A 25,171-nucleotide genomic window follows, 5' to 3' on the forward strand; every position below is an offset into this window, starting at 1 on the left:
CCCCCAAGCCCGGTTCGCCCAAAGCCGCACCCAGCCTGGCCTTGGACACTTCCAGGGATGGGGCATCCACAGCTTCTCTGGGCAACCTGTCCCAGTGCCTCACCACCCTCTGCGGGAAGAATTTCGCTTTTCCATGGTGAACAGAAGGTTGAGCGCTCTCGGACTGATCCGAGGAGCCTCTCCATCAGCCTCCTTCCTCTCTGCCCTCGTTCTGCCACGCAGCCCCCGACCCCAGCTCCCCATGGTTAACCCTGTAACCAGCCCCTTGCGACGGGGAGCTGAGGCCGCCCACGTGCGCACAAGCAGATGGGCCATCCGAGGGCAGGAAGGCTACAGGCAAGGTGCCTTTTCCCTCCAGCAGCGAGATGAAAGGCTTACTGACTGCGAGCTGACCGCCATACCTGCACGCTTCCTGCTCCCGGGCTGGGGAGGTCCTCGTCGGGCTTTATCTTGGAGCGCTTGTTGTGCATTGGATCTCCAGTGCTGCTCACCGCAGATTCGCTTGTGGGTTTATTCTGCTGCAGGCAGGATTTCCCCCCCCACCCCCAAAAAAAGACAAAATTAGACTGTGATAAACATGTAGCTCCAAACAGAAATATGCAGCATATGCTTGGTCACTTTATTTGGAGAAGCTACACTGTTAATTATACTGGATATGCAATTACGTTGTGCTTCAATTACATAGCATTAACTTGTGGAAGAGCTGCATCACTCAACCTTGCAATGGAGCAGGGAGGGAACAGGAAGGAGGGCGTTTGATGTAATTCCTTGCTACAAACCAATGCTGGTTTTGTCAGGCCAGGGAGGGGTAGGAAGAACTCAATTTTCTATATGATGATGACTTCAGCAAGGCAGTTTTGAAAAAACAAAATCACTGTGTACTAGTTTGAATCAGTACGAGAAAAAGATGTATTTTTTCCACACTCAGAGGAAAGGTTTCGCCCTTTATACCTGCACCCAAGATCTCAGCTCCTTCATCACATTTCCCATTATAATGGTGGATAGAAGAAAAACTGAACACTAGTGTGGGACTCTCAGACGAAAAATCTTAGATGAAGTCCTGGATTCTCCCAAGTCAATAGCTAAACCGTTGCTGACATAAACAGGCGAGAATCTTGTTCTTCTCTTGCTGTGCTAGACTGAACACTGTTATCTACACCTGCAAATGGATCTTGTAGGAATCCTGAGATCTTTTAGAGATATCTGAACCCTCATGGACCCCACAAAAAAATCAATATGCTTCCTACAGCAGTATGTTCTGCTGCTACATTTGTAAAAGCTAGCCAGGAGATAAACAGCTCCCAGACTGACAAATAACCTATCCCAGGTCATCTGGAAACAAACAGCACTAGTTAATAACAGGCAAACCACGCACTGTGATAACTCCACGTTATGGGCCTGATTCACTGCTGCACATCCCCAGCTTCTGAGAATGCACCTTTGTTTATTGAAATGATTAATTCAAACTCAGTATCCAATTTTGCACACATCAAAAAAAAAAAACCAACCCACCAACTTCAAACCTTTCTGCTACCTTTGAGTTTCTTTGTTGCTCACAGACTGAGTTACTCACTTCGAGTTACTCACACCTGTGCCAGGACAACAGAATACCATCCCGTGTATATTATGGTCAGCGTGATTTGGAGGTGAAGCTGCTAAATTCTAAAATGTTTGTGTTTGATGTGGTTTTCCCCTTTTTCTTACTCCCCACCGCTATTAAGTTCCTGTTTAAGATCTAGGAGAGAGAGTTTGGAATGAAAAGCTGCTGCAGCACACTGAAATATTTATGAGGACCAGAAAGCACGCTACCAATCAGAAACTGTGCACACAATCCTGTGATTTATAATAAAGAGACTGCAAATGCTATAGGTGCAAGAAAACTGTTATCGAAGGGTCTCGGTGACAGTGGTGATTAATTGCCATCAAGACAATGTCATTTATTTCTTTTTTAAATTAAGGGGGTGAAAAGATTTCTTTTCTTGCCTCTCACCTGTGTGGACTCAGAAGGTCCAGAGCTGACCTGGACAGGGTTCAGGACACTGGGGATGCCGGGGATAGGTCTCTGGGTAGGAAAAGTTGGAGCAGGATGGATGAGTGGAGGGCTGTGTCCAAAAGCTGAACCTAGGGTTTGCTGACGACTTATAATTTGTTGATGCATTTGCTGGAGGGATACCGGTGTAGGAGGGTATGTGAAACTCAGAGCAGGGCTGAATTTGGGAGAAAAAGGAGGGAAGAGGGAGGAAAAAGATGAGGGTCATTATAGCATGGAACTGTACAGATTAAACCTTTAAAATACACTGGATGTGTTTACATTAATTGAAGTCAGGTCCCCCCCTCCCCTTCATATCTTTCTTCGTGCCCCAAAGGATGATAAATCCCAGTTTTAAATCCAGAATTGGCCTGGATTTACTAGTGAGTGCAAAAATGATACCATAACAAAACATAACATTTTTTCCTAACATTTACCAGGAAACCACAGAAAGACGACTGAAATAAAACTCAGAAAAACTGAAATAAAAGGCAAGCAGTTCAATAACAGCTATTTATTGCAATAACAAACTTTATATAAAGAAAAAGAATGGGTGCCTACATGCTTTATAGTACTTTTATTGATAATGCAGTCCCCCTATGTTCCCGTGTATGAAGCAGTTCCTTTAATCTTGGCTCATGCTACGCTCTTTCATATGTCTCCAGATCTTATTACAAGAGGAGAGAAAATCAATTGGTTAAATGTGTTCTGAACACCATGCTTGTCATATCACTCATTTGTTTGCAAAGATGGAAAGCTCAGTTCATCCAGAATGTCACCTAAAGAATTTCCATCAGAGCCGTTTGGTTACAGAAACTGATGGATTAACCTTTCCCCTCTGAAATTGGTGATCAATGAGTTTCAATGTAGAAATATTCCAATGGGAAAGCACTTCTCCTTCTTCCAGTTAAACAACATTAAATGTCTATTAAAGCCCATTATGCATGTTAATACCTGTCATCACTTCATTATTTCACCGTATTTCCCAGACTACAGTGACTTCTGAGTAAATTACACTGCCATCTAAGGACCTATTCTGTGGGCAGCGCCAAAGCATTCTTTGTGTCACATTCGAGAAATAAATGGTGTGGAACTAAACCTTCACACACAAATAAGAGACTCTCCCGTAAACATTTGCCAATAACTTACAATCATAAAAGGTTAAAAAAAAAAAAAAGGAAGAAAAAGTGTATTCTTTTTTTTTTTCCCTTTAAAAAAACCCACCAAACAACCAAAGTTCAAAAGAGCCAAACAAATTTAAAGCATTAGGCCTTAAAAAAGAGGGGTGCAAGCATAGTACCTTTTAAGGATCAAGGCTTCTTCTAATGACAAAAGGGTGGATTTAATCCAAATTTACAGTCTGGAGTCTTAATTGCTGTTGCTGTTAAGTGCATTAACTGAAAATACTGCGATACAAATAGAGCTAAAATAATTTCAACCGTTTTAAGTATAATTCTACAGAAATTCTGTGTTCATTAATCTGACTATACATTTTGTCTGTCTGACTACAATCCATAAAGAGACAGCTTCAATGTGATTACATTACTATTATTCCTGGTGAGAACTCTGCATTACAATAGTTTGCCCATTTAGGACAGAATATCATTAAGAATACCCTGGGAGAATTTTACTGGTCTTTGAGGAACTCTCTTTTCATTTTGCATTGTATTCTTTTTAATAAAGGCAGGCAGAAACGTAGTGAAAACAGTAATTGTTCACAGCAAGAGTTAGGGAGAAATCAGTAATAATATTCAGTTATTGCAGCTTTATAGTCCCTGCTAGTGTTCCTGTAAGCAACCATGAATGATTACAGCACGACTTAGCCAAGGTAGCCACTATGGATGATTGATAGGACATTAATCAAAAGATGCATATCAGGCTCAGAATTTGTTCACAAGCTTTCTTCTAATAGCTGATTTCATGTTCACTGAGCTCTATGCCAGTTTGTTCAATTTATTCTTCAGTGTACAAGCCATTCATCAAAGAGCACAATGATTTAACACCCCTTTTCCTTTTTAGTGAACAAACATGACTAAGTGTAACCACTCTGGTCTGTTCATTAAAAAACATACAATTACAATGTCATACACGAGGCTGAAACAATGCCACCGTACCGTACCCCGGCATCTTTTGCTTCCCTATATACACTGTGAGTTCATCTCATGCCCTGTGAACACTAGACGGCACCATCCTGAAGATGCTATCAAATTCACCAAGAGCAACACACACAACACAGAAATGATTTGGATGAATTATTTTATTTCTCTGTGAGTGGTTAGTGCCTAGGCCATCCTCACCCTTCAGCCCAATCAGTTAAAAAATATAAATAATAAGTGGACTGACTTTACCGGGAGCTCCAAGAACACAGAACCTTTGGAAATATAGGTTGGTTTTTTTTTCCTTTCTAGGTGTTTAATCACACACAACAATATCTTACAAGTCCAGGTTCAAAACTTTGGTACCATTCTTCAGATCATTCTTCATGGTAAAAAGATGAACTTATGATTCAGCCACAGTCGTGACTGAGACCTCAGCTCAGAGATGCAGACCCTGCCCATCACTGCTCTCCGACTACAGTTACATGAGCACCTGCATCTAACGTTCATTTTTGGACCTATCCAAAGCCAGAGCACAGGAGATCCCTCCCAAACAGTTCAGGAGGGGCAGGAAGGAACTACTGTGATCTGAATATACTGTTATCTCAGTAGAAGGCTCTTAAGGTGCCACTGACTAGAGACTCATGAACTTGGATGGTGAAGAGGAACCTTTGGTCTTGAGTAGGAAATGGACTGTAGGAGCCCCAAGATGTATACGTACAACTTGCACTTAATGCAGCTCGCTTAACTTTACTGGAGTTTGGCAATATTCTCTCCTCAGTCCCTCCAAAGATGGGAGAAGACTGCTGTGTCAATAAGGTATTTTTGGTCAAGCATCCTTCCCTCGCATACTCTACCCCATATAGAGCAATACAAAAAGTGATCATCATAAAATCACAGAATCATAGAATGGTTATGGTTGGAAGGGACCTTAAAGATCATCTAGTTCCACCCCCCTTGCCATGGGCAGGGACACCTTCCACCAGACCAGGTTGCTCCAAGCCTCATCCAGCCTGGCCTTGGACACTTCCAGGGAGGGGGCATCCACAGCTTCTCTGGGCAACCTGTCCCAGTGCCTCCCCACCCTCTCCAGGAAGAATTTCTTCCTGATATCTAATCTAAACCTCCCTGTTTTCAATTTGTACCCGTTACCCCTTGTCCTGTCACTACAGGCCCTTGTAAAAAGTCCTCTCCCAGCACCCTTGTAGCCCCTTCAGATACTGGAAAGCTGCAATGAGGTCTCCTCAGAGCCTCCTCTTCTCCAGGCTGAACAAGCTCAATTCTTGCAGCCTTTCGTCATAGCAGAGGTGCTCCAGCCTTCTAATGATGCCTCCCCATGGCAAAATACCTTTCTGACTAAAGGACAAAAGCAGCTCTGCTTTAACACAGTAGCTAGTTTCACTGGTGCCTTACACCACTACAGTGCAAATGCTTAAACATTAAGTATAATTGCCATTCCCCTCCCTATATAAATAAAACTGGTTTCCATCAAAAGGACAGATTTTACCTCATATAGATGTCCTCTTTACCTACATCTGCTTTAACACCGTATGAGCCTACAGAAGGAGGATGCTAAGTCAAGCACTGCAAACTCTCGTCCATCCTCTAAGGAAGCAAACTTGTAGGGTACAACAGAGGAGACGGACCACATCTTAGCTCGTGGCTCTTAGTGGAAAACAGGGACACCAGCAGCAGATGCATGAAGACACAGCTGGACAGATGTGCTAAGGAAAGGAGGAATCCTTACTTCTTTAGTAACTTTTTTTTTGCCCCGTGCTTAGCAGCAAAGGTTGAGTCCGAGGTACTAGGATTTTCCTGCAGAGCCTGGCAACCTGCACTTCATTCCCTCTACCTCCAAACTTCAAACATCTCAGGCTTGAATGGAAAGAGCATAAGAGAGCAGAGGAATAGCCAGCACAGCGAAGGGGAGTACTCAGAAAAGGTGACAATGGGTCAGCCACCAGGCTGATTTCTTAAATAGCACAGATAGCTGTGTTCAAATAATTCTCCCCAGCTGTTTCCAGAGAGCTCTTCATAAGGCAAGATGACCTGGCTGGGTTTAACGTCACTCCCATGCAAGATGCTGTCACAGGGCAGCCTGGACAATTTTTCTGATCTGAAAAGATCAAAAGGATCTGAAGAGAACAGAAGGTGGCAGGTCCTTCGCTGCCTTTCAGAAACCATTCAGGCTGCTCGACAATAAAGTTGATGCTGTGGGCCGAAAAGAAGAAAAAGAAATCAAAGCTCGTAACGTTGCTGGCACGGAGCGCTCCCTTGTGAAGGTGAGACCTGGATTCCTGCCCTCCTTCCCAAAGTTTTTAATGCACTTTGTTCAATAACTCTTGAATAGAGGATGTGTGAAGAATCCTCTGAGTCCCCTCAGACCACATGGGATCCCTCTGCCTTGATCGGCAGCCGTATGTCCTCTGGTTGGCCCCACCAAGCTCACGTTGCTTTCGGGCCAAGAATATCCAGCCACATCTGTTTAGAAGCATGCATCAAGATGGCACTGGTGTTGCCCAGTAACTGTCTAAAATTCATACCCAGAGGAGGTAAACAAGACCTGAAAGAAATAATTTTGAGAATCCAGAACTTCTGAAACCAACGACCAGGCATTTCAGAAGTGATGAGTGGTTTCAGAGGCTTCGATTTGCATCATGCTTCTTTTAAGGTACCTAAAAGGGGCTGCATTTCAGACAAGGGGTCCAGATACTAAAAGAATGCAAGACGCCTGCCCCAATCGTTCATGTTTTCCAAAACACCAGTTGCTTCCAAAAAATCTTGGATTCACAGAAGTGTAAGTGAATTATGAATCTTTTTCTTTCATCTATCTATTGAGAAATGAAAATCTACACCACTGGAGGGAATCTGATTTGTCTTTCTGTTACAGACTTTTTTTCTTAAAGAAAGTAGAAAAGGAAAAAAGAAAGAAGATGAATGCACGTAAGGCCACTATAAACTATATGCAGGTTATTTTTCTAGTTGTTGAGTTTACTGGGGGATAAGGGTTAGAAAAAAAGTGTCTAATGCTTCAGCTTAAGCATTCAATAACTCATATACACTGACAGAAAAGCCCATCAGCGGTATCATTTATTTTTCCATACTGTGGGCTTCTGTGCCTGTCTGTCAGTCTGTCTGTCTGTCTCTCTCTTCTCTTCCTCTGCGAAGTCTCAAACTCCCTTCACCGGAGGTAAAGCAGGGCAGTGAACTACATTGCAATTACATGAGCACATCAAATTTTAAGGAACAGACTTCAAGAAGAAGAAAAACAGACATTATAATCAAAACCAAACCTTGTGGCTACTTTGTGGCTGTCCTCCTAACAAGGTCATCCAGTTTCTGGTCACAGCTGTGGAATTTACCACAAAACAGCTGTGAATTCAAGTCAGGAAAAATTCCTTCTTTCCTATACATTGCATAGGTGTGTCTACGGAGACAGGCTGACAAAAAGCTGCTGGAGAGATCCACATTTTGTGAATACTGGGAAGATGGTTTCGTTGTATCATGATAGATTTCTTCACAGAAACTGTGAAGACACTTTCCTTGTATCACAAAACACACAGTTCTGAAAGATCTGATGCACATAAGTCTTGCAAAAGTCACCAAGTGCTTTCCCTTTTCTGGTCCTGCTTTGCAAGGTTTTAGGAAAAGAGCCTTTCAAGCATGTAAACTAGGGGTCATTCAATGAAAGCCACAGATGAACAACTTAAAAGACATTTAAAAAAGCATTGGTGGACTTCCGGAAGTCCACCCAGGAGGCAGACACAGCCTGCACATCACAGACTAGACACGCCCGAAGAAAACGGGTCCAAAAACTCAAAGAAACGAGCAAGAGTGTATGCCTCGGGATCGCTAATCTGATGATTATTGATGTTGGGAGAGCACAGAGAGGACGGAAGTCAGAAGAGTTCATGTGCTTCTGAAATAGCATCTGCTGTTTGCACCATCAGAGACAGACAGTGTAACTAGATAGTATCTGACATCTCTAGTTTGACCCAGGGAGACATTTCTTACGTTTTAAAATGTCCTATTTTTTAAATTTGAAAAAGATGGATTTGTTTCTTCATGAGATCTTTATTTATTTATATAGAACAATGTTATGTTCACAATAGCAAAGTTTTCTTTCCTGTTCTCTAGCCTAAATCTTTCCTGCAGCAGTTCAAGACCAGCAGTTTGCTATTCTACTCAGCACTCATCACGCGCCTTCCCCTTCCCACATCTCTAGTTTGACCCAGGGAGACATTTCTTACGTTTTAAAATGTCCTATTTTTTAAATTTGAAAAAGATGGATTTGTTTCTTCATGAGATCTTTATTTATATAGAACAATGTTATGTTCACAATAGCAAAGTTTTCTTTCCTGTTCTCTAGCCTAAATCTTTCCTGCAGCAGTTCAAGACCAGCAGTTTGCTATTCTACTCAGCACTCATCACGCGCCTTCCCCTTCCCAGTCTCTTCCTTGCTTTCTCCTCTGCGTATTTGAAATTATCCCTATACCCTCTCCCTGTCCAGTCTTCTTGTCTTTAATCTGGATGAATAGGGCAAATCTATTTTAACTCACTGGTATAATTTTTCAGATTGCTGATCATTTTCCCTGATCTTCCTTGTAGTCCTCCCAACGGTCTCCCATCTTTCTGGAGATGAAACGTGCAGAACCGGTCGCAGTACAGGAACACGTGTCGTAGTGAGGCACACTGGCTCCATCTACGCCATTGTGCAGGAGAAGGCTTCGGGTCCTTTGGTCTGAAGGGTCTTTGGTGTCTGGGGGGTGCACTCACAGCCCAAGCACGGGCTCCATGAGGGAGTGTGCATTCTGCACTGCAAGGGGCACACAGGCCCTTTCCAACTTGTGGAAAAGCCCTGGCACTCCCAGACCACTCTCTAGTCTCCATCACTTCCTCTTGCCACCAGTGACTGACACGAGGCAGACCAAATGATCCAAGTCCCTTCCAAAAAGGGCCACAGTTCACAAAGGAAGAGATAATTTGTAGGTGGACTGGCTTTATGTACAATAAAGCTGATCATCAGGTATTAGGACAAGACTATGGCTCCTTCTAGCTCATGCTCATGGAGGTACAAATGCCACTACTTGGTCGTACTCTCCCTTAAGAGTTGCCTGAAGCCCGTGGTCAAGTGAAACTGAGAAACCAGGATGCAGAAACGCACTAATATAACGTTGGCTGAATACCTGGACTCACTGAATTCAATGGAGTTTTTATCCTTTCCTTGCACCAGACCAGGATTTCACTTTTAATTTTTTATTTATCAATGTCCTTATTTACCGTTCAGGAATGTGGTTAAGTGGAAAACAAGGACCTTTCCCATTTTACAAAGGTGCCCAGCTGTTTTTTAGGAAAGCACCCCTAATAACTCCAAAACGCTTCTGAGGAGGGACTGCCTGCAGCAAGGCCTTAAGTGCTGTCCTAAAACCCGGGCTGTGCAGGTATTGCCATCTTGACTGAATTAAGTCATAATACAAGTCATAATTAGTTAACAGTGAGCAAAACCTGTGAAAACATGCTCAGATGCTCTTTTTTGTAAGTAGTAATGTACGAAACAGCTTGATTCATCCCACAGTAAACTGACATGTAGGAGCCACTGTACAAAACATGGGATGTATGGAAGGGTTGCTGGGAGCAGAGCTGTGGGTGCTGAGGGGGTCTGCGTAAGTTGATTTCATACGTGGAAGTTTATGGATATATTTTGATGGAACTAGGTGTATGTACCATATGCAGCCAGGAATATTGCATAGTCGGATGTGGAAAGCTGTGGACAGTCCACAGGACAGACTCGTAGTTTGACCCCAAAGGGATGCAGAAGAGAGAAAGCCCTGAAAGAAATGAGTTTTGCTTGGACAGGATCTGGAAGAGAAGCAGCAGCCAGGAATATCACGTAAGAAAACTATCTCCTGTTGTTTGATTTGAGGGAAACAGGAATTCAAGTATGTTCTTTGTAAACAAACAAGAGTGAATAAAAGGAAGTTTCCAACTCTGTCATCTACTTCTGCTCCTGATGGAAACAGCCAGCAAGAGTGACTGCTGACAAACTGCTCAGGTCGCAGGAGCGACAATGCACTCGGCCACCTCGCAGCCCTGAACAGATCTGTGGAATGTACCTGTGGAATGTACTGCTTCAGGTACCTTAGATGCAAAATGAAAAACAAATGGTGTCCCAGGAAGGGAGACTTTAAAAATGCACTTCTGTTTGGAGCATTTTACCCACCATATATGTAACATACTCAGTAATATGAAAGAGTTTTGTTTTACATCCTGTCCTTTTTCCTCTACTTTCTACCTGACGATGCCGAGCTTTGCGTAGATCACGCAGATCATGGCTTGTCACCTAAGCACAGGAGGAAACAATATCTAGCGGTGCCTGTGAAACCAGACGTGTGGTGTGATCGTAAAGGCAGGTATGAGACTTGAAATCCTTTCAAAGAATTTTTCAAAACTGACTAGGTTTCACGAATATCCTTCTGCATGTGTAATGTTGACACGTTTCATTATAACTCACTGAGAAGTCATCTAACTGACTTTGTGAAGAGACAGATCTGCATCTAATAGCGTAGCACATATGATACTATTATCTGATGAAAACTGAAAAAAGTAGTAATCACTTTACAATTGCATTTAACTCACCTGCATCTGTAGCACATATGATACTACTTTTTTCAGTTTTCATCAGATAATAGTAATCACTTTACAATTGCATTTAACTCACCTGCATCGTTGCCTCTTTTTTCACTTTTCCATTACCAGTTTAAAATTAACAGACACTGTGGTTTGTACTTTCTCTCCATCTTACTATATTACCTATTCTGTTTTATCTGCTAGGCTAGGTGAAATTTTCCTTCATGAATACGTTGCCATGCACTGGAGTTAAATGGAATAGTTTCACTGAGAGCAACAGAGCCGTGCTGATTAACCTTATGTGCTCAAACAGAATTGACAGCTTTGTCCTTCTCGCTGGGATATTCCTGTTCAGGAAGCCTTAGTATCCTAACTGGACTTTATGTTAACGCTACCTTGCGTAATTCATCTGTGCTCCCTCCATGCAAGCTCAGGACGCTTCTGGCAAACATAATTTTGAATTAAATTCATGGCTAAAAGCCTTCTTGGGTTTCTAAAACTGGCATGATTAATTACATGGAAAGTGCTAATTAATATTTGCTTTTAGGGTCTGAAGATGAAGTAATGAAGTGTTAAACTCCAGCACACTCCTCTTGGCTCCAGAACTTTCCTGGAATTAGTAATGTACTGGGTCCAGTGACTTTAAAGTCTTTGATTAACACTGAACGGGTCTGGGACAAGTTGCTTCAAACTGACTTTTAATTACAAGATCCGTGACATACACAGGTACAGGCATACATGCATAATCACACGAGTATGTATGTGTATCTGTACATGCAAATGTGCATGAAACATGCACCTGCACAGTCTACGTTCTTTATGTTGCTTGACTTCTTACTTTATATGCTTTCTGAAGGCAGAAATCTTGCCATTTGTGCTTAAAAACATCCACCACTTTTTAATGCAAGACGAAGGTAATCTGCAAAACTATCTCCTGGTATGTCACCATCCTATATGAGCTTTCTACAGGAGGCTGGCTGCAGAACTGCATTTCAACAGAGCCTGAATTAGATGCAACTTTCTGTAGCACTGACGAATTCCATTTTTATTCCCTTTGTAGCACTTCTCTGCCATTCACACTTCTTGAAAGAGGGTATAAAATGAAGCTATTATGGCATGATAGAGCATTATATTCCCTTCTTTAGATTAACCATACACAGTACAAGACCATGAAGAATAAAGCCCTGTGCTGCACATATGGGATGCGCCTATAATAGGACCCATTTCAGTGGGGTTACACCTCGTCCAAATTTGACTCGGCCTGAACTAAGTCTGAACTACGCCTTCATTTACAACATACTACATGCAATTAACTGGAGATCTTCCAACATAAGAAAAGCTTTGCATCTCACTTAGGCAGATCCCAGTAAGAGTGATAATACACCAGCAAAACACCTGTCATGCTCACAGAATTAACACACTTTTTATCCTGCACGTTTTATCTTAAAGAGCTTCTTGCAAAACATTGCGGAATATACTGTGTTCTACCAGTTCTGCTCTAAGCATGTCCTTTTTAAGACTCATTTCACTGAGCAGCATTCGATTATGTCCTTCTACACAGATTTAATTACATAAATACACAAACTGAACTCTTACAGTCTAAGGTAAGAATTACACAGTTGGTTTTCAGTGAAAGTTAGATACAAATTCTCAGAAGGCGTCTTCTTTTTGTGTCAGCTACCTGGGTGTGGAGACAAGCCATGAAAAACTGAAATCTGCATGTATGCCAAAATTATTTGTCATGTTGAAGAGCTAAGAGGTTATCTATACAGCCAAGTATGCTAGCTGAATGAGCAATACTGGTAGTAAGATGTGTGTCAGTAGTGAAGGGGAGTCAGAACTACTGGTTCCATATTAGCTGAGCCAACTCCAGAGAAGCACTTGCTTGTGTCAATGCACAATTCAAAGGCGGAATGAAAATTTGATCAATGTGACGCTATAGCAAAAACACATTAAGACAAATGGAACGTGAAACAGAACATGGAAAATCACGGTGCCTTTGAATTGCTGGTCCTCTTCTGGAATGTTACTGCATGTAGTACAGGGGGACTGCTTCAGACAGCATCAGCAGAAATGACAATGCAAGAACTCGCTAAAGAGCGGACTGAGAACAACCACTTGCCTCAGAAAGAAGATGAATAAGAGGAGACATAATAAGAATATATAAAATATTGAATAAAGAAGCAAGACTGAGAACATGAGGGCTCCCTGTCTTGTAACTATGAGATTCAAGAACTGGATAATTTAAACCTGATAAAAGGATACTCTTTGCATTTTTATACAGTGCATAATTACACTGTTGAGCTCTCTGCTGGAGATACTTTCACTTTTCTCTGTGATAAACTTACACTTTCATTTGTGTATCTTAACTCTGGTTTTGTTTTTATCTTTGCTTTTCTCTCCATGTTCGCAAAGGGAAACTGGAGAAATTAATACACAATCACTTGTATCTAGATATAATGCAGTTCAGAGAGGAGGGCACTGACTAATTACACAATAAAATCTTTATACAAGGAGTTTATATGAGATGAGGAAATCCTGAGAATCCAGTACCCCCTTGCAGAAACATAGACCCGTCTTCCTCGCTGGCTTTGCTAGCACTCTTTGTGAAAGTATCCTCACCACCATTCCCTGATGCTCAGCTTCAGATCAGCCCAGAGCAAACCAACGTGAACCAGCACAACCAAGATCTGGCTGTAATTAACCACACTATGTTAATTGCTCCTTCCTGTTCTGATGACATCAGGGAAGCAGGAGCACAGCCTGAGGAAAAAAAAAGTGCTGTTGTGCTTCCTCAGTTTCTTTCAAACTTTGGAGAAGATCCCAAAGGGCTCACATGAAATGGAATTTTAACATGTTATGGGATGGCTAAGAAGTATTTGCAGTATCTGCCTAAACCCAAGGAAAGTCTCTTGTGTTAGGTGAAACTACTCCTGCTTTAAACACCTTGTAGCTGACAGGGAATTCAGCTCATTTTCTGAACACTGACTTTGTAAATTTGGTATTGTAGAGCTGCTGAGACTAGAAAAATACAGAGGTTCTGAATTTCAGATTATATAGAACATGAAGTCCCAACCTACGGTGTTTATTAAAGACCAGCTAATCTTTTATAAAGGTTTTGAATTGCTACCCTTCATATCATGGGAAGTGATTACCTCCTCTATACACACTCTAGGCCACGACGCCTCTCAACAAGAAGTGCTCGTGAAGTGTGAAGTCTAATAATTGTCACAGGTAGCAGATATAACATTAAGTACATCCTGACAAAAGATTAATAGCAGGGGTGCTGCACTGCAGGACTGAGGCAGGTAACCAAACGGGTAAATGTCAAATGAAGGATTATCCTCATTTGATGCTATTTCATACGCCTCCTTTCTGTATAATCTCTCCCAGCTGAGACCTAAACCAGGTGTTTTCAAATGCACAAAATAGAAGCTCTACCTGGTGTGCTAAAGGAGATCCACTATTAACTGTCAGCAGGAGCGACGTCTTCTTTTCAAGTATGCAGCCAGTAGTCAGGATACAGCATTACGCTGCCAGCTGACAGTGACAAAGCACCCGCCAAGTCAAGCCCTATCTGGATTGTGCTAAACTATTATTATTTATTATTCAAACTGCAGTAGTACCCATGTCAAGGACCAGAGCTCTTCTGTGCTCGGCTCTGTGAAAACACAGCCCAGAACGTGGCTCCTTTCATTTGATTTCATACTCAACGTCCCACAGTGCTCATATAGTGGGTCCTATGCCAAAAAGGTGTGTGAAGAATGGGATGCAATCTTTTAGCCAGAGGATGTACTTTTTTTTAGCCAATGCAAAGACCAGGCAAGTCCTGGAGACACTTTTTTAACACAAGAGGTACCTCTGCAAAAATGCATTAAGAGAGCAATGAGCCTGCAAAATCAAACATGCCAGAACTAAACCTGCCCACATCCTCATATGCTCGCTCACCAGCCTTTAATTACATGACCACGCACCCTTTTTTCCCCCTGAAGGATTCATAGCTCATTCAGTGCAGAAGATGCACAATAGTCTTCAGTGAGAAACACTGATATTCTTCTTCTCCTTGCCCAGAGTATTGCCCACGGGCCTTCCGTTGTATTTAAATCTTCGGTGAATACATAACTACCGATACCCACCTGAGCTTCTCGACTGTGCTCATCACTGTACGTTCTAAGTGCTTCACAAAACATTAATGCTTTCAGCCTCCCTCTGAGGTGAAGGACTCTTGTTTTGCACAGGCATGTGAATCAAAGAAAGACTAAGAAATAAAGTGCCACTCACTGCGGCCCCCCAATTTCAGACATGGAGACCTCATCACTCTGGCTAGTTAACATGAAACATTCAAAACAGCTGTTGGTAGCTTCAAGCCATGGCTGTGAGCAATTCAGCTCCTCTGCAGAATTAAACTGTTAGGCTGAGCCTCCAGAAGATAACCTGTATGCACCTGGGGGTCACTTCTGACTAGTTCAGTTTGTCCAGCATCAGGCTGGGTCTGTGTTGCAAGAGCAGGGGCTGCCCTCCAGGCAGTAAACAACAAGGTAGGAGGCTCCTTCCTCTGTTACAGCTGGCTGGGAGAGAACAGGTAGGATCTTGTGGCCCTGAGGATGTTCAGCCTGTGCACTGAAGCAGGCACAGGCCCTGTGAAAAAAAAGTGTGCAACCCTGAATTACAGATGGCATGAAAGCACAATCACAAGGGGGCAGTACCTTCATTCTCCTCAACGACCAGCCTCTGCATGCTTTATTTTGCAGCTTTTTCTCTCCCAGAGAAATCCTACTGAATCATAGAATCATTTAGGTTGAAAAAGACCTTTAAGATCATTGAGTCCAACCCTTAACCTAACACAGCCAAGCCCACCTCAAAACCATGTCCCTAAGCACCACATCATGTCTTTTAAATATCTCCAGGGATGGTGACTCAACCACCTCCCTGGACAGCCCATTCCCATGATTGACAGCCCTTTCAGTCAAGACGTTTTTACTAATATCCAATCTAAACCTCCCCTGGTGCAACTTGAGGCCATTTGCTCTTGTCTTATCACCTGTTATTCAGGAGACCGACTGACATACCCACTTCAGTACAACCTCCTTTCAGGGAGCTGTAGGGAGCCATCAGGTCTCCCCTGAGTCTCCTCCCAGCTAAATACCCCCAGCTCCCTCAGCTGCTCGTCACAGGACTTGTGCTCCAGACCCTTCCCCAGCCCCGTCGTGTTATACAAAAGCCTTTTGTCCCACCTTGCTGAACCTGGACAGTTCCTGGTCTGACTCCTGTCTCCTCTGAAGACTACTTTCTTTTTGATGTTCAGGGAAGGCTGTGATGGCTTGGCAAACAGCTTAGCCCCCAGCAAGCTTCCTGAGGAGGTACCAGATTGACCAGATCTGAAGCTGCAGGGAAAGATTCTTCTTCTCTGTGGGCCCTGGACTGGAATATGCTGAATGCTTAGTCTATTTAACACATGGTGACAGAAAACTCTTAAGGGCTTATCACTTGGCTGAAAGGGACAATTTCTCTAGAACAGCAAAGATCACATCTACAGCATCTAGGCAACATATCTGGCAAATTTTAGTTTTTCAATGAAAAGGTAGCAAGAGGTCTTTTAGTTTGTACAGGAAAGTCTCTCCTTCCCTAACTTCATTCTGACAAATTAATAACTATGCTGATGCTTTTTGGAAATACTCAGTATTAGTTAGTATCTTCCATGAAAAATGCCGCCAAGTGTAAACTATCTGGGCTAAGTTAGAAGTGATTGGAAACAATATGTAAAAGTATTGTGTAATGTTAAGCACAGTTCATGCTACTGATTATTTCCTAAAATTCAAATTCTTCCTGTCTTGCAATTCCACTTAGTGGCCATGCAGCAACTCCCCTGAGATTTACCTGCAAGTTTTCAGAAGCTGGGATTTCACACAAGGAAAAGTTTTTTCTATACTTTGATCAGTGTTGTAGTCAGAATATCAAATGGGATGAATCTACACTTTGATTCAGTACTGCAGTTCTTGTGCTGAATGTATCACTTCATGAATAGCAATCAATTAAGTTTTACAGATAGTCTTGTTGCTATTTAGTCTTGGAACTTACGAAAGCAATTAAATGTGTCTTGGGTTTAGTAACTTACGTCACTGTTTATTTTGGTGTAACTCTTTTATAGACAGGTGCACCTGGGAGAAGTTAAAAGACATCAACAGGAGTGAGTTGCAAAGCTGGGAAAAGAGCTAGCTATCAAAATAGTGTGAAATTTTGGATTATGCATTCCTGGAAAGTATGGCCAGGAACTGCTGAAAGCTTCAGTCAACCACAGGCTCAGTCACACAAGCCTTGCTTTCTTCAGTGACACCAGTTCCAAGACTCACTGTTCTACTCCTTAGCACCCTTACCCTGTCTGAGCCCGTAACTCGCTCCAGCGCCTCAACTGTCTTCAACAAAACTATTCATCTGACTCCAGCTTTGCAGGGATGGCCCTAAGGTGTGGGATTCTATGTCAAAAACATATACCAACCACTTCCAGCTGTGAAGGAAGAGTAAAAGGAAGGAAAACTTAATCCACTAAAGAGATTATGCCAACTTGCATGCATTATTTGCTTTCACTAACTTACAGGCACTGGAAAAGGAGGTTAGAACATGAAGTGCCATCCCATCCTAACGACAGTGGGGATAGTACACCTCCACACAGTATATGTATTTAACAGATGTGGTCCAAAACTGCTGCTAGCTGTTGAAATACATCACTTTCCACATTATGGAGCCTTGTAATTGGGACTGTGGTTACACAGACTGGAGAGGTGTATTGCACAGCTATGAAATCATACCTGTGAAATACTCCATGGTTATTCATGGAGTTACTCCATGGTACATCAGCACAATGTACACAACTATTTAAAAGGAGTGCTTAAAAAAACCCAACAGCACTGGTACCAATAGCAAATATTTACAGTGCTGTCACTTTCAAAGTCTGGCAGGCTCATGGTTTCTAACACACCAGTTGCATGCTCCGTTTTCTCCAAACGTGCAAATCCCCACAGCCAGGTTTTGAAGTTTAAATGTGTCATTTTTGCTGGAGAGGCATGTTTGAGCCTTGCCAAAACCGGGTCTTTTAGAACTCAAGAAACTGCTGTGGGGACTTGCTCCTTTGCCTCACTGCAAATTGAAGGTGGAGGCTGTTTTTAAGCCAGGGACCAACAACGCTTTTTGAGTCCCATAAATACAAACCCATTATTTTCTGAGACTTTGGAGAGGCCAGGTTTTGGGGTTTTTTTAATACCAAAGGAGCTTTTCTCAATTAACATATAGCAATGTCACAAATACAAGAATGCTCTGCAGTTGCATATCCGTTTTCACTGTTGCTTCTCTTAATTTTCTTCCACTTCCTTTTTTTTGACATTTTTGCTTTTGTTACCTCCCCTTCTCGCTGTCTGCTTCCCTTTCCTGCACAACTTCTGCCCACCTCCTCCCTTGGTACTCTGCTCTTCTGCATACAGAACCACCATTTTGTGCCGTTTCCTTGCACATGCAAGTGAAACTGCCAGTGAAAATCACAGCATTTCTGATGATATTGAGTGCTAATAGTATTTCCCGAGTAGCAAAAAAAAAAAGTAACTTAGCCACAGAAAGTCCAATCTTTCAATATGCAAACTGAAATATGGAAGAAAAAGAATTGGGAGATGAATGCCAAGAAGTTCAAGTCAAACATTTTAATTGACCAGTACCACATGTGCCTGCTTTACTCTCTCATGATTGTAATGTAGGAACATTTCATTGGCCATTATATCTATGGCCAGAAGACCCCGAGTGATTTAAGTCCTTAAAGCTAATTTAGAGCTTTTGCTCTGAAAACAGATTCCTGAGCACAGGAATACCATGTTACATCAGTGTTACACCCCATTACTGATGGTCAGGTGGAATATTACCTGCACTGGACAATAATATGCCAAAAAGTCCACTACGGTGACCTTTCTGAGCAAGAAAAAAAGTATTTTGTACTTTAAGCTCCAGTGAACATACATTACAGAAACTGCAAAATACACATACTCACAAAACAAAACAGGTACTTGATCGTGTGAGTACACAGTCACATTTGTGTGTTTGTATGACACAGAAATGAAAACACACTATATAGGTAGAAAATGCTATTCTTACCTTATTGCACTTGCAGATAAGTGGCCGTATGAACCACTGGCTGAGGAACTGCTACGAGAATTATTGAGAATCGTGACCAAGGAATTGGGAGATGTCCGTATCATGGTCTGAAGGTCAAAGCTGTGATCAGACAGGGGGGATATGGACAACGTACGCTTTCGGCTTGGTCTAGCTGACAGTCTCGGACTCGGAAACCTGGCGCCTGTTATGTAAACACAAATAATTAACCACCAGCGTACTTAATCGCATTTATTTGTTATTAGTGATGGGCAGAGAGACTCGCAAGACACCAACATGCTGTGACAAGCCCACTCTCTCCACTTGTGATCTACTGGCTACGATTGAGAAAAATTAGGAAGAAAAATCTATCTTCCTGTAGCTTACCTCAGGGGAGCTCTGTTTATTAATGTGCAAGCAAAATGATAAATTGCTAAACAAAAGGAAAAGACTTTTATGAGTTATCCCTCTCATTTCTGATGATTTATGAATCTGATGGCTTCTTAGACATTCACATCATTAATTCAACCATGAGCAATGAGAGTGTGGTTCAGATCTGGGCTACCAGCAAACCCAAACCCGCATCACTTTAATACATACAGCCAAAGCTGAACTTGTAAAATGCAGTGTAGGAATGAAGGGACAGCTTTTCCTCTGTTGACTCATTCTGCCTGTTGATACTTGATAGAAAACTAAAAATCAGGGCTAAAAAACCCCACTATAAAAGCCAGCTCTATCAACAGAACTCAAATTGACATTCACGGCATTAGACTGAGAAACAGTAGGCTTTATTTGAATTTGTCCGGGATATCATGATGTTCTTGGGTTGGGGTGTACAGGGGACTAAAATTGCCATATTTCTTTAAAACCAGAGATTAAGGTTTTCAAAGCAGTGAAGAGAAGGCGACCATACAGATACCATTTAAATAATACATAATATACTTCTGAATTTTCTGTGCTACTCTGAAAAAACCCAAAAACCTCTTCTGGTTTATTTTCCCATGTCACCCCAACGCTCTGCAGTCCTGTTTACTCTCTGCAGATGTACAATATATCACCTTAAATTTCTTCCTTTTATTTTTTTTAATCTCAGTTGAGATCAAGAAGGAGAGAATTGGCTTCTCCACTGCATACTGAATTATTTCCTTTAACAGTACCATCACTTCTACCTTTTCAACTCCTTTAACCTGTAGTAAAGAACTGAGTCCTAATGATCCTGACAGGGATAATGCAGGTCTAGAATGTGATGCCTACTCTACAGCTGCTTCTCCCAGAGTCCCTGACATTCTCTGTAACTTGCTAATAATTCACAGTTGGTACAAGTCTCCATTACAGGTCTGCCTTTCATAATTCTTGCTCACCTCTTGGTGCCATTTCCAGCAGGGTATTTAAGCTTACATGCCTCACCTTAACCAGGAGAAGAGCCCAAGTGACTCCAGTTGGACTCATCTGAAGGACAGAGCTGGATTAGAATCTTCCGTTATGTTTTTCTTTACACACCTGACTGAGTTGCCCTTCTTTCTGTGTGTAACATCCAAGATCTTCATCTGGTATTAAAAGCTGCCACTGTATTGCTGCTGGGACTGTGTGATCTGATCTCTGTCTACAGTCCTCACCTTAATCTGTGATCAGATTTGCCTCAGCTGGCCAACATGGGTGTCAATTCTCTTTGGCACCTGGCTAATACATAGCTTTTTTCCTTTGTGCTCTTTCCCCACCATAGGCCTTAGCCCATACTGCTTAGGTCTTTTAATGAATATTCACGCTCTTGATTCATCATTTAAAACTTAGGCATAGCCATTTATTTCTTCCTAAAAGCTACATGTTATTTTATGTAACCTGTTTTATCTTCTTTATATGAGCTTGCTATGGTACTGCATCTGCTCAGTATTTTATTAGTGCTGTGCTGCTTCTGTTTCAAAGGCAGAAACCTCTGATTTGTGCTAAAATGAAACCAAACCATTATCAGCAGCTATAAGAAGCTGCAACATATTTAGTAAGGGAATACAAGATATGTGTCTTGGTAAAACAAAAATAGTAATACTTTGCACTTACATCTTTCATCCACCACTCTCCTCTGCTGACTGTTCAGCCAGCACAGATGAGAACACCACCTCTGAAGTCAGTAGTGGTAACGTAATTTGGCTCAGCTGAGGATACAATTCAAGTGTGTTAGAGGTGAATACGGTCGTTTCACCAGGGGATAGCTAAGTACAGGTGTTCCTGGTTAAACAGCAAGTGAAGGGGACAAGGAAGACCTGCTAGACATTGGCTGACCAGCAAAATGAGATGTTACTCAAGCACTGCTAGCTCATTTCTTACTACCAGCCCTCCTAATGGTATGCTATGTACGACAGCAACTGTTGGCAGTCATGTTTTTCATAATTATGAACCTGTTGTTTTCCTCAAACTGATGGGCACAGACCTCATTGTGCCAACAGAAGGCAGTGGAGACGCTCAGAGGGGAAAAGCACAGCTCCCTCTCTTGTGATAAGACCTAGTTAAATTTCTGTATTTACAACCGAGAGTCACCGTGTGCTATTGATGGCCACATATGACCAGCTTCAAATGTGATTTCCAGGAGAAACACTTATGAAAAATTACTTCTCACAGATCTGAAGCCCAGTTTTGAATCTGTACAACTACAAAGGGACTGCCGGTGGTTTGAGAAATTCTTTACAAGCCTGCTAAACACGGACCGATGGCTACTGATGCTAACTAGAGAGGGGTTGCGTAGGTTTGATCAGTAAAGTGAAGCAGGCTTAAGAATGCTAGCACCTGAGCATCTCTCCTTCGAAGGGAGACTGGGCAATAAAAGCCGGAGATGGCAGTTGTGTTTTGCTGCTTCTGCGATGAGATACCGTTTATTCCATGCCACAGCCGCCCAAGAGGACTCGTTGGCAGTCCAGCCTGCATCTCAGCGAGGGCTGAACGACCATTAACTACAAGAGTTCAAAGCTCTTACGATCTTGGAGAAGCCCAGTCACCCTCAGCAGATTACACAGGAGGGCGATTTACACTCCCTGTGGTGCCCTGCAGATTGCCAAAAACCTCAACGACTTCCTCTCCTCCTCCTCACCCTTTCTGGACTGAGCCCATCTCCCTTACTCCTCGCCTAAGCCATAGTACTGCTCCTGTAAGAGACCCATATCCACCTAGCACTCATTAAACCTGCCCCTTGCCTGCCAGTGGCTGCCAAGGGCATCCCTGTCCTCGCTCCGCAGGGGATGCGCCCAATCTTCGTCCAGCGATGCAGGAAGGCGCTCCTTCCAGCTGCGAGGGGCCGAGCCCGGGCTTCAGCCACACCACGCAGCAGTCTGTTCCAGGCCCCACCTAGACCTGGGAATTCAGCAGTCCCCTCCATCTGCCTGGGACAGGAACAGCTTCCTAAGGGCAACAGTCTCCTGCGAAAAGGGAGTATTTCTGCTTCGCAGCGGGAGCCAACAGAGCCCTACAGAGTCTGAACACAGCAGAAGGGGATTCGGTTCAAGGGAGACGACGAGTTTCAAAGCTGGAAACACAATTAAATGGAATTAATGTTTTTTCAGATCTTCGTGGTTTAATTAGGTTTCACATGCCTAAAAAGTCTTAAGCATGAGCTGACCACTCGTTACGCTGCAGGACGTTTGCTAAACCATTCATTTAGCATAACATCACTCTTAGTTAGCATGTTACTATAAAAAGGAATAGGTCACAATTTGACAGTGCCTCTGAATACCAAACCAAACTCTGCAGCCTCGCCTAGGCATTTATTTTAAAAACAAACACTTCGATATTTGTTTAGCAATTTGAGATGTTCCTCTGCTCACAGTTTTCTCCCAGTGAAACATTACACTTCCTACCTGGTAATGCCTTAAAACCAAAAAATACAGGAGCACCGATTCACTAAAAATCCATTACCTTGTGCAAGTGCTGAAAAAAACCCAGCAGCTTTGGCAAAGCATGCAAATGGAAGCCGACAGCAAAGATTTGTTTAGGAATGTCACCTTTTTGGAGCAGACGTTATAATAATAAAAAGTCAGTAGTTGATATTGAAGACTTGAGTGTGACGACAAAAAACCCAGCAGGTGTCAGAAGAAAAGATCTTATTCCTGGGGTGGAGATCAATTCTAAAATAACAGATATCTATCTCCATCATAAATTTCAAAAATGGAATATGCCATCCAGTAAATTTGCCCATGAATTTGATTTCTGAGTTGAAGTTTTTAGCATTGCTTAATCATTTATAAGGCAATCTTCAGACATGTATCATTTATTCCATCTCTTTAAATCAAACTTTATCAAACCTTTTTTATTCCATCCCTTTAAATCAGTCTTCTTTGAACCTGTCTCAGGCATGAGTTTTTGTTGGAGGCTCTGAACATGGGAAGTTTGAGGGTTGTTTTTTTTTAACCTTAATGTTTTTTTTTTTTCTTTCTTTTCCTTCTGGTTTCTGCTCACAGATGTGTAAACTCTGTCTTCACTTGATGAAATTTTGTCATAAATTTTGACTTAGTTTTCAAAACTGTAAATCTGTCATCAGTATGAAAAAGAAAAGGAACGGCTTTGCTACTCAACCCTCATTCTCCAACTGTGCCTGAAAATCAGAATCAAACCCAGACCGAAGCTTCTCACATTGGCTTATTAACTCTTCAGGCTGGCTGAATCCTTTACGTCAGGTGGGTTGCTATCAGTGTCTCTAATGACAAAAGAGGTGGGTCAATGCTGAAAACCTTTGGAAAAGAAAAACCTCCCATTCTGAGTGCGCACAGGCAAAAGTTAATCAGAGTCAGGACAGTAATACGCTCGGTGAATTAGAAACCTTGTGAAACATTCTTGCCTTCCACTGAACAACATTTAAAAGCAGAGTGAAACATATGCTCCAAGTGAAAAACGCAGGTATTAAACCCAAAAGGCTGAGATTTTTTGAATTAAGAGCTTAAAAGACAGTTTTGGCATACAGTATCTTTACAGTCACAACAACGAATTTCAGTTGCTGTTGCTGTGGTACTGTCAATACCTTTCCCTTCTACTCCCCTCCTATTTACTTTGATGTTATACTTCAAGGTAGCACATCTGACCCTTTTAGATCAAGAAAGAAGATGGGAAGACTTGGGTCAAGGATTCTGGCCACCAAAACTGTGAAAAAGCTTTATAGCAGCAAAGCAAATTCTGATCCCCTTTTCATGCCACACAGGACATGAGGAAAAATAACAATCAAGCATACGCAATCTTGGCCTTATTCTTCCACAACGGATTAGACAGTCATGGACAGCAAAGTTCAGAGCGTCATGTCTATTGTTCTTTAGGCAAGGCTTAACTTTCTGATTAATGCTTCTCCCACTCATACCATCCCCATTTTGAAATCGGTTTTCCAGCACCACAGAGCAAAACAGAAGGCCAAAAACTGCACAAACTGTGTGTAACATTTTTTTATGCCCAGTGCATGGTGGTGTTGGAATTCTTATGTGTACTACAGGAGAGGGTAGAGATGCCAGCTTGCTGTGCTAGATGCTGTATAAACACACAATTGGGAGACAGACCTGCTTCAAAAAGAAGAACCACGTCTTGCTTGTATCTATTCGGTTGTTGTGTGGAACAAATGAGCAGCAGCCTTTGAGTGAATTAAGTCAACTTGCTCAGAATCTGATAGCAGATAATGAGGGAGACGAGCAATCTCTCTTCTGTTTAGTTTGACAAGAATGGGCAAAGGCGAAAGAGCATTTTTAAGATCACCATGCAAACCCTTCAGAGGAAAGATCCAAACAAATGGCATTGCTTTGCATTGATCACTGTACTTGCTTATTAAATGCAAACATGGACATTCTTCTTGTGTTTTGTTTTGGTTTTTTTTAAACAAGTCTTAATATCAGCTTCCTGCTAATTGTTTTGTTCTTGTTTCTAATCTGAAATTCTGACAAAGAAGAAAGGGGTTTTCTTTAGCATGATGAATGATAGGACATTCAGATTCCTACTTAATGACAATTAATTTACTGTATACCCATGCAAGTTAAGATAGTTTTAATTAGTTTTTACAAAGTAAAAGGGTAACTTCATACTCTATTTAGATAAAAGCAGCTACTGCCTGACTAAACACATTCTCATCAAATACAGAACGTGAGCTGAGTGACCTTACTAGGATTCACTCTTATTTTAATTCTCTATTTACTGTTTAAAAATAACCCATTTGCATACTAGCGCTACACATTTTTTTGTCTTTAGCTCTGAAATAATCCCTAATTGAAAAGTTGCCGCTATAATGAATCTCAAATGTGTGATCTTAATTTTTAAAAACAAACACAAAACAAAT

At 42.0% G+C, this 25,171-nt stretch overlaps 1 protein-coding gene across 1 annotated transcript in view; it reads right to left on the reverse strand.

The window, feature by feature from the left end:
• GLI3 (GLI family zinc finger 3) overlaps positions 1-25,171 on the reverse strand; it is a 70,874-nt gene that overhangs the window by 36,303 nt on the left and 9,400 nt on the right. Inside the window, exons 4-6 of the mRNA XM_010149243.1 lie at positions 18,886-19,087; positions 1,991-2,207; positions 402-518 (exon numbers count right to left, since the gene is read on the reverse strand). Coding sequence (XP_010147545.1) covers positions 402-518; positions 1,991-2,207; positions 18,886-19,087 — 536 coding nt within the window. The remainder of the gene's footprint in view (positions 1-401; positions 519-1,990; positions 2,208-18,885; positions 19,088-25,171) is intronic.

The sequence above is a fragment of the Eurypyga helias genome, unplaced genomic scaffold (assembly GCF_000690775.1).
Source record: "Eurypyga helias isolate BGI_N326 unplaced genomic scaffold, ASM69077v1 scaffold3713, whole genome shotgun sequence".
Classification (NCBI taxonomy): domain Eukaryota; kingdom Metazoa; phylum Chordata; class Aves; order Eurypygiformes; family Eurypygidae; genus Eurypyga; species Eurypyga helias.